Source organism: Orbicella faveolata, unplaced genomic scaffold, assembly GCF_042242905.1.
Source record: "Orbicella faveolata isolate gen_17 unplaced genomic scaffold, um_ofav_v1 contig_36, whole genome shotgun sequence".
NCBI lineage: Eukaryota > Metazoa > Cnidaria > Anthozoa > Scleractinia > Merulinidae > Orbicella > Orbicella faveolata.
Window position 1 is genome coordinate 384,960 of NW_028301565.1, and position 14,229 is coordinate 399,188.

The 14,229-nt window shown below is 42.1% G+C and overlaps 1 protein-coding gene and 1 pseudogene across 1 annotated transcript; one reads left to right on the plus strand and one right to left on the minus strand.

The window, feature by feature from the left end:
- The first annotated feature begins 1,694 nt into the window (after positions 1-1,694).
- Positions 1,695-2,719, plus strand: LOC149101896 (uncharacterized). The gene has a single exon (XM_089275166.1). It carries the CDS (start codon positions 1,876-1,878, stop codon positions 2,605-2,607), a length of 732 nt encoding a protein of 243 aa, XP_089131292.1. The 5' UTR covers positions 1,695-1,875; the 3' UTR covers positions 2,608-2,719.
- A 223-nt stretch (positions 2,720-2,942) lies between these two features.
- Positions 2,943-6,810, minus strand: LOC110040522 (uncharacterized; annotated as a pseudogene).
- Between the last annotated feature and the right edge of the window lie 7,419 nt (positions 6,811-14,229).

Below are 14,229 nucleotides of genomic sequence, written 5' to 3' on the forward strand. Positions count from 1 at the left end.
CCGTAGACTAACTATTCTTGATTCCCGTTTTTGTTTCCCAAGTAACTTATGTCCTTCTTCGTCCCTTCCTTCTAATTATTACCATGTTTGTTTAGATAGTTTTCGTTTCCTACATCAAAAGGCTGGTGCCTTACCTGATGTTTTGACTTGTAAGAATTTGTATTTCTTGCTTCTTGATCCTGTTTGCGGTGCACACTGGTGCTCCAGTTTTTGGGGCTCTGTAGTAGGTCGCCCCATTGACCGTTGGGCCTGGGTGTGGCATAAATCTAGACTCAAATTGATCAAAAATAACAAAAATGATATCATTTGGCTTCTAATTAATAGGATTGTTCACATGCATTATTTGTTCAAATCTTGGGGCTACATTACTAATGATAAGTGTGCGATATATAACAGGCCTGAAACAATCGAGCATTGTTTCTTGGAATGTCCCAGAGTGGTCAGAGTCTGGGACCATTTCTCCCCACTTTTCAGTATTTTGCTTGATTCTCCTCTTTCTGTCTTTTCTGCATCGGTGTATTACCCTTTTTCTTCTGACCAGTCTTCTACTGGTGCTTCCCTTTCTGAATATTTAATGGCAACGATTATCTATTGGTGTTGGTTTGCTAGAAATCGTGCTACTTTTAGATGTTGTTTTGAATGGCCCTTTTTACAGTTCCTGGTGCCATATTGGATTTGTAACCGCGCAAACATGATAGTGAGGTTAGTGTTGAGTCGCGTTGCGAGTTTTAGGGAGATTATAGTGAAGTGTGGCAGCGCTCTGTTGTTTTCATCAAGATATTTTGACAATGAACGACACTTTCCCGACGCAGGATACTCCTCCTTCCTCTTCGAAAAGAAGAGGAAGACACTGTGCTGCTTTTAGCTGTGCTAATAGCTATTATGACGCAAAAGGCAATCCAACAGGTCTCCACTTCTTCTCGTTTCCAAAGGACGTTCAGCAGCGAAACAGATAGTGCAATCTTATGAAGCGCCAGCATGGAAAGGATGGATTCTTCGTCACAAAATCAACTTTTTTGTGCTCGGAACATTTCAAAAAAAAGACATCCAAAAAACGTTGGCAGGTTGCTGGGAATTAGTGAAAGGTTTGTAATGTTTGTTCAGTTGTTTTGTTGTTGCTTGGATACTGAAAGAAAGCCCTTTGTCGGAGTGCCAGCTTTGGTTTTGATTTCGGTCGTGTAGTGTTTACACTGTGACTTTTTAATAAACTGTTGATATTTGTATCTCAATGTGCTCTGTGGTCTTATACGATATTTTGTGAACTGAATGTAAATTTTAATAATATAATTAATAATATTATTTTTAAAAAAATGTTTTTTTTATTATTATATGTAGGGGCAGAACCATCTCAATTTAACTGGTCAGTGCCAAAAAAAACACAGAAACCGCCTGCTGTAAGGGTCCCAGTAGCAACTGTTACAACCCAAGAAGAGTCATGTGAAGTTGAAGAGGAATTCTTTGGCCCAGAAGTTCAACCATCCGTGTCAACTGTCAACACTGCTTCACCTTCACCAGCCCGGGAAGAATCAGATGTCCTTAAGCTGCAATGGGAAATCGAGCAACTTAAAGTAGAATTAGCTGACTTTAAAGTAAAACTTATTGAGGTTGAGAAAGAGAGGGAGATTTTATTGGCACGCCAGTTTTCACTGGACAAAATTAAAGATGATGATTCAGCAGTTCTATTTTATACTAGATTTCCAAACTATGCAGCACTCAGGCTTCTACAATTTCATTGAACAGAAGTTGAAAAAGATGCAGTACTGGAAAGGAGAGAAAATTCTTTAAAGAGAGTCAGCCATACCAAATGGAGGATAACAGAAAAAACCTGGGCCTTCAAGAAAACTTTCATACTTGGATGAATTTTTACTTGTTCTTATGAGACTTAAGGCTGGGTTATTTGTACAAGATCTCACTGATAGATTTGGGATCAGCAGAAGCCTGGTGTCAAGAATCTGCATAACATGGATCAATCTTCTATATGTGGAACTAAAAGACCTTTTCCCATTTCCAGCGCAAGAACTGGTTCGCAAGAATATGCCACAAGAGTTTGCTCAATATGCAACAACTAGAATTATTTTGGACTGTACAGAACTTTTTATACAACATCCTTCGGCAATGCTTGCGCAGTCTGAGACATGGTCTGATTACAAGCACCACAACACTTGGAAGCTCTTGGTTGGTGTAACCCCAAATGGCCAAGTGAGTTTCTTGTCAGACCTCTGGGGTGGGCGAGTATCTGATAAACAAATTACAAGGGAAAGCGGGGTTTTGGGTTTGTTAGAACCTGGCAACAATGTCATGGTAGACCATGGCTTTGATATTTCTAACGGTCTTTCAGTCAACATGCCACCTTTCTTGGCTGGACGAGAACAAATGACTGCGGCAGAAACTGAGGAGACAATGAGTATTGCATCAGTGCGCATTCATGTGGAGTGTGCAATCAGCAGAATTAAGACTTCCCACATTTTGGATGGTACACTGCCCAACACACTTAGTCCATATGCCACTCAGATAGCAGTGGTCTGTGGGCTATTGACAAACTTTTTGCCACCTTTGTTAGAACCAGCTAAAGAACCACTACATGTGCTTGTATCAAGAAGCAACTAATTTTTGTTCTCTGTAGCCTAGGAATGTCATGTAAAGAAAAATTATGTTTTGATCACTTAACCCTTTAAACCCTTACATCAAAATTTCAATTCTCATTTCTTGCCCCTATACATTTCCTTTAGAAGAAGTTGGGAGAATTTGTTAAAATATCAAGCAAATTCACTTTGTGTGATCATGTCCTTAATTCTAATGACTACTCGGCTTAATGTAACATTGTTATTACGAAGAGAAAATTTAAATTTGATGCTGATCACTCTTGGACTTAAAGGGTTAAGAAAACATTGAATGGGCCAATGTTATGTAAGCTTGTAGCCATAGCAACACTTCCAAGCCTAAAAATTGATATGGTCCTTTTAATTCTTTCATTGATTTAGGTGTAATATTTCTCTTTACAGTAGGAAATATTAATGTTGTCTTGTTCAGGGAAAAATAAGATGATGTTGGACCTATGAAATCGAGATAAGGCACCATTGTATATTGTGCAAAAAAGGGAAGTGATTTACATGAAAGTCAAATAAGAGTTGAATTACATCTTTATTTCAGTATAACAAGAAGCAAGGAATGGAGCTTCATAATTTTATCTATCAAACAGTTAATTTTTTTCTGTGAATAATAATATAATTATTGTCAATGGGCTCTTTGAAATGTTAACTTCAGACCACTTGATGTGCAGGAATAATTTCATATGGAATCCATCCACCGTGAATGTAAAGCAAGTTTTCCACGTTGAACCCTCCTGGTCAACATTTCTGGAAAAAAGGCTCTCTTAAAGAAGTAATCTATCTTTGGAAGATATTCATGCCAGCAACTATCATCAAAAATAATTCCTTTCAGGTCTAGGTTTGAACAATATAGTTGACCTTGTACTTGAACATAATAGTCATGGTTTCTTTTTAACCTTATGATTCCATCAGACATTTTTTCCAAGCAAAAGGTTTTTTATTTACGAGCTTTATCGACATCCATTCCTGCTTTACTAAAAGGAGATTTAATTTCCATACCCCACTTGCTGTTCTGGTCCATGTCTGTCACAATCCTGTTCAAACTTGCTCCCAAGTATGGTTTTCTCCTGGACACCAAAAGGCCAACCTCCTCCACTTTTAGATTGAATCCTTGCTGCTGCATTTCTCTCAGGTACGGTTTTACAGCCCTCTCCTCACTTTCAATACTGTACTGCACTGCCTCTGTAGTAAAATTTGAGTAAAGCATTGCTTTCAGTTTGTTGGAAGGTTCCACTTTTGTTTTTGCAACCTTTCCAAAATTTGAAGCTGTCAATTGATTTTCACTTTTCAAACCAGATGGGATTTTGGCTCTGTCCCCTTGTTGACATTTCAGTTTCCTTTATTTCCTCTTCACTGATAGTCGAGGATGACACATGTTCATCCACCATGTCTTTAAAACGATTCGTTGCAATATCGTAGCTATCAGTGAAGGGAATGGCATCTTCATCCTCCGCTTCATTTTCTGAACAAGTATTGTCTCCTCCTGAGCATTTTGATTTAATGTCATGGAAGAGAAAAAATGAACTAGATGGCAAACAATTTTGCAGTTCCCTACAAAGCTTTTTGAAGCTTTCATGGTTTAAATTTCACTGTTGTGATGCCCTGGGATCAAATTTTATGATTTTGGCCCACGTGTGAATATTTTGCTTTCCAAATCTGACTTTTCTGATCAGTACTTTGTTCGGCGGTTTCGCGGCAACACTTTGATTTCATGGTACAATCCAGACTGACAAGCGAGATGTGCAGGTTAAAGGTTCTGGGTTTTGTTGTAAACCTCTCCTGGAAAAATCTTCGATGGCAAAAAGAACTCTGCCAACGTGATTACACTTTCCCTTGCCTTGTAATCCAACTCCAGTGGGGCAAGTACAAGCAGCACGCAGAACATCACAAGTCGGTGAGAACTCTATCACAACTCGGTATGGCGTCTTCTTCATCAAAGGTAAAACATTCACCCTGACGTACCTTGTGTTGTCGTGGTTTTTGCATTCCAACTTCTTGACATTCCCTTCAAAGAAGAACTGGTAATCGTATAGCTGAACAACGTTCATTTCAGGCAAATTTCTTAGATCTGTCAACCATCCCAGTGCTGAAATCCTTCTCATCATCGAATCGTATTTGAACTCCTCGTCGCTTTGGCCACTGCTTTCAATTTCGTCACTATTCGCTGCCGATGGTAAAATCTCTCGCATAAGCAATGCGTAAACTTTTAACACCAAGTCGGCCTTTGTCCCACCTGGCAACTCTGAATGAGATCTCAAAATAATGCGTAAATCTTTGGCTGTAAGCCGTTGGATATCAGTGAGTGACACGATTTCCTGATCTTTATATTTTAAAACCATTTCGGTTGAACGATCGCAAAGAAGAACGTGAAATCCCACTACAAAGGCTATTCCAAGACTACTATCAGCTGTTTTGAATCTTCCGCGACTCAACACTAACCTCGCTATCATGTTTGCACGGTTACAAATCCAATATGGTGCCGGGAACTGTAAAAAGGGCTATTCCGATGCAATGATTAACCTTGCTAAGAAAGATTTCCAAATTAGGATCTGTAATAGCCGCCTTGATACCATGAGGAATTTCCGGTCTTTCCAAAATTCCTTATGTTCTCTAAACTCTAATGGGGATCTTTCCTTCTTTCCGTCTTTATAATTTTGTAAATAGCTCTCACTTATCTTTAGTTCTCTCTTATCATTAGCTTTCTTACTAGGCGGATGCTTACTCTGGGCCCTTGTGGCCTGTGCGCTGTTTGCGTCTCCCTGTAGGAGAAAATGAACATTGATATTAACTGATTTATGCTTTGTAACTAGAACAATTGAACTCTGTACGTTCAAACTCTGTACTACTTAAGTGCTTGTTAATTTACTTACCTTTGTACCATTAGGATCGTGGATCAATTTAATTAAATTGCCTGGTCTCCAGGCTTTTATATTTAAAAAAAAAATTAGATCTTAGAGCAACAGCCAGGACAGTTCTCTTCCATTCGGAGATTCGTTTTTGACAGTTTTTTCTGGGCCATTATTTCAGTACTGCTCGCGTGTTTCCCTTATCTGTACGTGTCAACTTTGGTGGTGAGTACGGCAGTGTCTGTTTTTCATCTTTCTTCGCCCCCGACGGCGTCATCGCGCTCATTTGATCCAGGCCCCAATTTCCCCACCGACGCACTGTACGTCTAATGATCGATGATGACATGGAAACCGACGCTTTGGAGATTGCAAAATCCTTGCCTGATCTTGTGAAGGACATCTGTGCCATTGTCCCCCAGTTTGGAGGAAAATGCTTCAACATCCCTGTAAACACAGCAGAGGCACCAGCTTAACTGGCCAACTCAGGCTTTGATTATGGTGAAATTAGAAGACCCCTCTGTCTTTTAGGCACAAAAACTATCCACATTCCGATTGTGTTGGTGGAATTTCCGCAGGAGGACTTCCTTTCTCTCCTTGAGAAATACGATGAACATAAAACTTGCCGCCTTCATTTTTAGGAAGAAGGCTTTACACACATTGAGCAAGGCGTCCGTTTGGCCGAATTTATTTAGTCTCCAGAGATATCCCGAAAAGAGTGGTCCTTGCAGGCAATGAATTTGGTTTCAAATACTCAATGAGGCAAAATTTTCAACAAAACCCTCCCCCTGACCAAAACGTGGAAAATGCTGAAGAGACCCCTGAGGGCAGGACGGACACAGCCCCATCTCTGTTTACGCAGCCGGAGACGTCACTATATTTCGCTGAAGCTATATGCGCTAAGGAGTGCTATGACACAGCCTACAACCAGGCCATGCAGGAGGAACAAGAGGAAATGGCGAGACTAGTTGCCAGTAGAGGGCGAAAACGAGAACTCCCTGCCCCCTCAGGGAGCAACAAAGAACCAGAGGCACCCAGAAAGACCATCACTGACAACCAAGCCACTTCCCCAACCAGCTCTACTTCACAGTCCACTACATCTGCCAGCAACACGCCCAGCCAACCATCCCCTGGGACAGACCTCAAACATTTCATCACAGCACTGGCCCAAGCAGGTCTTCATAGCAACCTCTTCATGCACGCTGCACCCGCCACGGTTTTCTACTAGTGTCGCGGTTACTACCTCTACCATAAATATGGCCCTTACGATGACACAAAAGGTTGAAAACATAAAGCATCCTAGGCCACCATGGACGCTTGGAAAGATCTTGAAGGCACTGTCCCGCAAGACGTCTATGCGAAACTCCTCTCCCTTTTCAAGAACGTTCAGTTCTCATATAAGCTCTTCAAGAACAGTTAACATTTTCACCTTCAATTTCATACTATACGTCTTATGGTGGTGTCTGTTTGTACGACTAATGTTAACTGCATCGCTGAACATCGCAAATGAGAGAAAGTATTTAAAAATTTACTAGATCAACACTTTGAAATCTATCTCCTCCAGGAGACCCATTTACCCGATGTCACACAAGGCGAGCTTTGAGAGAAACAATGGGGCGATTACGCACTTTGGTCTCCTGGTACAAATATATCGGCTGGAGTGGGCTTTCTTCTCCATCCTGGGAGCTCAATAGAAGTTGTTAGTCATAACATAGACACGGACAGTCGTGTTCTAGTTGTCAAACTCAAACGTAGTGACCGAATCTTTCAACTTATCAATGTTTATGCTCCTAATAAACATTCAGAATGCGAGACATTTTTCGGCACATTGCAGAGTCTCGTTTTTTGTAATGTTGACACTATTATGACTAGCGACTTCCATTGTGCCCCAGATGTCCTTCTAAATAAATGGGGAGGTGATAACACTTTGGAGATAAGGGAATCGTGCATCTGCACGCATTTGTAGACTCACTTTCTTTAGAAGATGTCTTCCAAGAGAAAAATTTGGCTAAAAAACTCTTCACTTAGTTCAACGGCCCACACTGGGCCAGTTGCCATTTGGACCGCTTTTATGCTCTGATCACGTGGAGATCACGAGTGCGAGACCACACGTGCAACCCTTTTTCGTACTCTGACCACCATATGGTGTCTATTACAATACAACTGGGGCATTCAAATTCCCGCAGGCAAGGTGTCTGGAAATTTAACACGCGGCCATTAATATCACAAGATTTCTGTGCCGAAGTGAATAATTTTTGGCCTCAACGGCAGTTAGAAAAAGCTGTTTTCACCGATCCATGTGTTTGGTGGGATGCAGGTAAACTACAACTCAAAGAAATTGCCATTTCCCACAGCATTTCTGCTGTCAACACTCAGAAGCGCAAGCAAGCCGCTCTTGAAAGGGAATTTTGCAACCTTCAATCATGCGCTGATCCAAATAATGCCGATCACTGTCACAGGTTGCTCGAGATCAAAGATCTCTTAAGGGCAATGGACGATGAAGCGATTGAGGGCTGTATACTCTGTAGCAAGGAACAGTGGACCAAGCTAGGTGAAAAACCGACGTGGTATTTCTAGCAGCTAGAAAACTCCCGCCAGTCAAGCAATGAGATCTACGTGTTACACGTTGACAATAACACTACGGTTACAACCTCTCAGGGCATGCTGAAAGAATGCACTCCCTTTTACAAAAATCTTTTCACTGAAGAACCAACCAACTGCGAGAATCAAGACTGGCTCTTGGAAAAAGAGCTAGAAAACCTTAAAGCAGAGCGAGAGAAGAGGAAAGAAGAGCATAAAAAACAAGCGTCAAAAGTTCTAGATGCTGGGCGCAACTCCTGTGAGACGATTGAAGATAAAAGATCACGAAATGAGGGTTCTTGCGAGGATCGATTGCATGGGGACCGTGCACGTGACCAGAGGCCACAACCAACGTTCACGCAATGATTGGCTACGCAAAGAGAGGGCACAGGATGATGCATCACATCGCAGAGATAGACAGCGTGAGAGAGAAGTTGATTGGCATAAGGAAAGAGAGGTTGATCGGCGTAGGGAAAGAGAGCGCGAAGATCATTGCAACCGTGATTCTTCATATTGAGGTTACACTCGGGATCACTCCAACAGGAGTTCATGTTTTTCTGATGAGGATGAGGACGATAGGTGGACTCTTGTGCAGTCTACACATCGCCATCGGTACGAATATGATTAGTTTTGATGAATGAGCTCAACATCATTACTCTTAACACAGGAGGCCTTGGTTTTTCCAGAAAACTACACAGTTTAGTTCATGAAATGGATATTTTGAATTGTGAGGTCTTTCTTTTGCAGGAAACTCATGTTTCCTGCAAGAAACAGGCAGTTTGTTTTGAAAAACTTTGGGACGGCCAGTGTTTCTGGTCTTTTGGCACTGGCAAGTCGGCTTGTGTTGCTGTTGTTTTCCGTTTTGGTTTTTCTGGTAAAATTATTCAATTTTTGACTGATTCTGATGGCAGAATATTGTGCTTATTGATTGATCTTAATAGTTTTAAACTTAATCTTGTTAATATTTTATGCTCCTAATGCAGCTTGAGATTGTCAAGTTTTTTTCTCCCGTTTGCTTGATTTTTTTTTTGCAAGGTGACTTGGTCATAAGGGGAGATTTTAATTGTGTTGACAATGTTTTGGATGAATTGAACTGTTCTGTTGTTCCTTTGTCCGATCAAAAACTCCTTTGTTCTCTTCGTGCCGATTTGTCACTCACTGACATTTGGCGTAAACGCAATCCACATGGTTTTGTTTTCACTTGGTCGAATAGTGATCACATGCAAGCATTTAGAATTGATCATTTTCTTGCTGAAAGGTTGTTTGCTGTGATATTCTGCCTTGTGTTTTATCCAACCATGACTTCGTTAAAGTCAAATTTATTGTTAGTCCTTCTAAGTGCAGTTCTGGCGTTTGGAGGTTTAATAATTTGTTGCTTTCTGATGTTGAATTTCGAAGAGTTTTGTCTAAGGCAATTGCCGAATTTAAACTTAAGATCCCTGATTTCGCTTCTTTGCGAAAGTGATGGGATAACTTAAAGATTGAGATTCGTTGGGTCAGTGTTTTGTATATCAGCTGTACGCGTAGGGCTGCAAATGCCAAGATAATTGTTCTTACTAACCAACTTGTTTGCGCTAAAAATGCTCTGTATTTGAATCGTTCTAGTGATTCGAGCTTAATCAGTGATCTGGAAAGTCAATTGTCCTCTCTGGTCTCCAGGGAGGCTGAGGACGCTAAAGTTCGATCTTGTGCCCAATGGTTTAGAAGGGTGAGAAACCAACACGTTATTTCTTTCACCTTGAAAAGAAGCAGGCCTATGTCAACACTTTTGATTTTTTTAAATGACATTGTTAAAACATCACAAAAAGATCTTGAAAATAGTTTAGTACTTTTTTACAAAGACTTTTTTGGTAAAGATTCTCTGGACTTGCAGATTCACACCGAAATAATTGACAATCTAGAATTTTCTCGCTTCTCAGCATTTTGGCAAAGCTCACCTATAGTACTTTCAGGGTTCGTACCCTTTCCCAGAAACAAATTTTCAGGACTTTTCCAGGACTTTTCCAGGACTCAGATTGATTTTTCCAAGACTAAAATTCACATCAACCTTTTTACTCCCAAGATCTCAATTTTAATTCTCCTTGTTGTCTGCCATACATTTCATATTTTTTACTTGAGTTTAACAGATTTCCAACACTTTCCAGGACCAGTAAGATATTTTGAGGACTTTCCAGTCCTGGAAAATGCCACAGGATTTCCCAGGTTTTCCAGGACCTGTACGAACCATGTAGTTTAGTCTCAGTTTGAAGCCCAGGACAGTCCTTTTTCTACCTGGGACTATCTTTCTAGTGTTTCGCTGCTTGGATCTGCTGCGTGATCTTTTGGCCTTTGTTCCCTGCCGACCTGCGCCTGGTTCTCGTTACTCAAAAGTAGGGGTATGGAACAGCAGTGTGTTTTTCTGACATGATCTTGTCACGCCATGGCTTTGAGCAGGCCACGTGCCCATTTTGCTCACCGGCGAACTGTACGTCTCCTTGTGGACAATGATGTCACAGACATTGACGAGCTTAAAATAGCAATCTCTACCGGATTATGCCAGCCAAATTCAAGGGATCGTCCCTCTCTTTGGAGGGAAATGCTTTAACATCACCTTGGCGAGCCCTGAAGCCGCCGTGAAACTAGCCCAAGAGTGCATTGATTACGACCAGATACACAAACTGCCGCATCTTCCTTGACAATGCAGCATTCATGTCTCCTTGTTTGTATCGGTCAAATTCGCTGACCACGATCTCTTAAACTTGCTGGCCATGTACAGCGAACTGAAATAAAAAAACTGTGTGGCACCTTCGCTTCTCAAAGGAAGGTTTCACACATCGAGAACATCGTTCATGTTGCGGAGTTCACACGCATCCAGCGTGACATTCCTAAGCGCTTCGTCATAGCAGGCGTAGAGATAGGATTTAAATATTCAGGTCAGCCAGTGACATGTCACCACTGTCACACCACAGATCATGTGGTTAAAAATTGCCCCAAGAGGCGACATCCTATTGTTCGGGGTGGAGATGGGAACAACCCTTCCCCCAGCTAACAACACTGAACCTCACGTGGACCATGCTGAGGACCGGGGGGAAGGAGCCTGAGGATGGCATGGATGTCAACACAACCCCCGAGCTTTTTTCATCACCAACTCTGTCTCCGACCTACACACAGGTGGCAACCGGGACTGTCTGCGATGAACTCCCTGAAGCAAACACAATGCCAGCTACTGCTACCACCCAGCCGAACACATGGGATTTTCTAGCCCCTCCACGAGCTACTAAAAGCGGTCGTAAACAGGACCCCCCTCCCCCACCAGCAGCGATGATGAGCAGAGCACCCCCAAAAACACATTAATGCTGAACCGGCCAACTTAACCGTGACTAATGCTGAACCGGCCAACTCTACTGCGACTCCTGAACAACAGCCTTTAGAAGGAGAATCTACAATTACACCTCAAACTCCTTTTCCGTCAGGTTTAAAACAATTCACGACCACTCTGGCTCAGGGAGGCCACCTCAGGAACACTCTCACGAAAGCTGTGCCTGCCATTATCTTCTACCGCTGCTGGGGGCATTATTTATATCATAAATGCGGCGAATTCACTGAAACTAAGGGCAGTAAATACAAGGCTTCCCTGGCTTCTGCAGAGCACTGGGAATTCCTTAAAGGAACCGTCCCTCAAGACGCCTACGTGCAACTCCTCGTGGCCTTTAAAGATGTCCAAAAGAGCTACAATATCTTCACTACTGACTAACTCTTTCGCCTTCAATATTTTTACTTTCACATTTTACGAATTTCTTATGGCGGTGTCTCTTTGCACGATTAACGTTAATGGCATCGCCAAGCATCCTAAATTCAAACGAGTATCAAATATTTATTAAACCAGTGTTTTGCCATCTATCTCATCCAGGAGACACATTTACCGGATGTCACGCAAGGTAAGCTTTGGGAGAAACAATGGGGAGGTGGCACACTTTGGTCTCGTGGCACCAATCAATCGGCCGGGGTGGGCTTGCTTCTCCATCCTGGGAGTGTGATCGAAGTCACTGGTCATAATATTGACACAGACAGCCGAGTCAGATCGGCGAAACTAAAACACAGCAATCAATCTTTTCAAATTCTTAACGTGTGTGCACCGAATAATCATTCCAAACACAAGACATTTTTCAGTAACCTCTGGCGTCTCGTGTTTTGCAATGTTCACACTATTATGGCCGGTGATTTTAATTGCGTCGCAGATGTCCAAATGGACAAACAGGGAGGCAACGACTCCTTGGGGGATAAGGGTATCACACGAATACTTTTGTGGATTCGCTTTCCTTCGAGGATGTTTTCTGAGTGAAACACCCAATGGATCATGTGTATACTTGATTCAATGGCCCCCACTCAGTCGCTTGTCGTTTGGACCGATTTTATACTCCTCACGCGTGGAGACCTCATGTGCGTGATTTAAATTGTCAACCTTGTTTGTACTCTGGCCACCATCTGGTTTCTACTGACCTTCAGTTGGGGTATTCAAATCCCTGTGGGCAAGGCACCTGGAAATTCAGTACATGTCTGTTAAAATCGGATAATTTCTGTGCCAACGTAAATAATTTCTGGCCTCAATGGCAATTAGAAAAACCCGTATTCACTGACCCTAGGGTTCCTGTGTGAGGGTGCAATCACTCTTACTGAGCTCACAGCCTCTCTTAAAACCATGAATACTAATAAAGCTCCAGGCTCCGATGGTTTCTAGGTTGCGTTTTATAGGAAATTTTGGGATCTCCTTGGTCCCCTTCTTTCGCTGATGGAGAATTGGCAGAGTCCATGAAATTAGATATAACATGGCTGATCTATAGGAAACGTGGTGATATCAAAGATCTGAAGAATTGGCGTCAGATTTTTTTGTTGAACATAGATTACAAGATCTGTTTGAAGGCGATCACTCTGCTTGTGGCAAAAGTCTTAGATTCAATCATTGACCCAGATCAAACCTGTTCAGTCCCTGGACGCTCTATTTCAATAACTTGGTTTTATTGCATGGTACCTTTGAGTATATTGCTCAAATGCACGAGACTGGAATTCTAGTCAGCCTTGATCAAGAAAAGGCTTTCGATCGGGTTAATTGAGCCTTCCTAACGGAATTGCTCAATCGCTTTGGGTTCGCGCCTGACTTTTGTAGATGGATTGGACACTTTACTTTGGCACTAATATGGGTATCATTTTAAATGGTTGGCTCTCTAAGCCTATTAAGCTGATGCATGGGGTTAGACAAGGTGACTCTCTCTGCCCCCTACTATATATCGTGTGTTGAGGCTCTTGCATGTCAAATAAGGCGCTGTAGTGACATCAGAGGCTTTCTCCTGCCCAGCGCGAAAGGTAGACGGTTTAAAGTTCGGCAATATGCTGATGATACTACCTCTTTTGTTAAAGATTATAACTCGCTTGTTCGCCTTTTTGACATGATCTTGGTTTACGACAAAGGCTCTGGTGCCAAGTTAAATAAGTCCAAGACAGAAGCCATGTGGCTCGGTGCGTGGCACAATTGCTCTGACACACCCCTCGGACTGACCTGGGTGTGGAAAATGAAAATTTTGGGAGTCGTTTTCGGTACTGTGCCGGTTGAACAAGACAATTGGCAGCCAAACATTAATAAGTTGGAGAAATCGATCAGTCTGTGGAAGTCATGCTCCTTGTCACTTGTAGGTAAAAGCTTGATTGTTAATGTCTTGGACTTAAGTTAATTTTTTTATCTCACTAAGGTCTTACAACCGCTGAGCTGGGTCTTTTCGAGGGTGAATTCCCTCATATGGCTTTTCATATGGGGTTCAAAAAGTGAAACACCAAGTCGTAATACGTGTTACCTTCCAGCTCTCTCAAGGGGCTTAAACATTGCTAATTTAGAGCTTAAGTGCATTGCACTTCGTCTCACTTCTATTATCTCCACGATTAGCCTGCCAGAGGACTCCAGCTTCTTTTTGTGTAAATACTTCATTGGGAGGCCCCTGGCCTCTCTTAAGGTGGAGTGGTGCTTCTTGCGAGATAATCTGTTGCCTAGTGCATCTAAGCTAACAGGTTTTTACGACAATTGTGTAATGCATTTGAGGGAATTTGATAACCTAGTTATGAGTAATGCTCTTGCAGGTTTTTCTTACACTCACCTACTGAGGCGGAATTCCTCACCTCCTTTGCTCCCCTGTACATGGTCTGTGGTTTTGGACCCTGGTTTGAGTCTT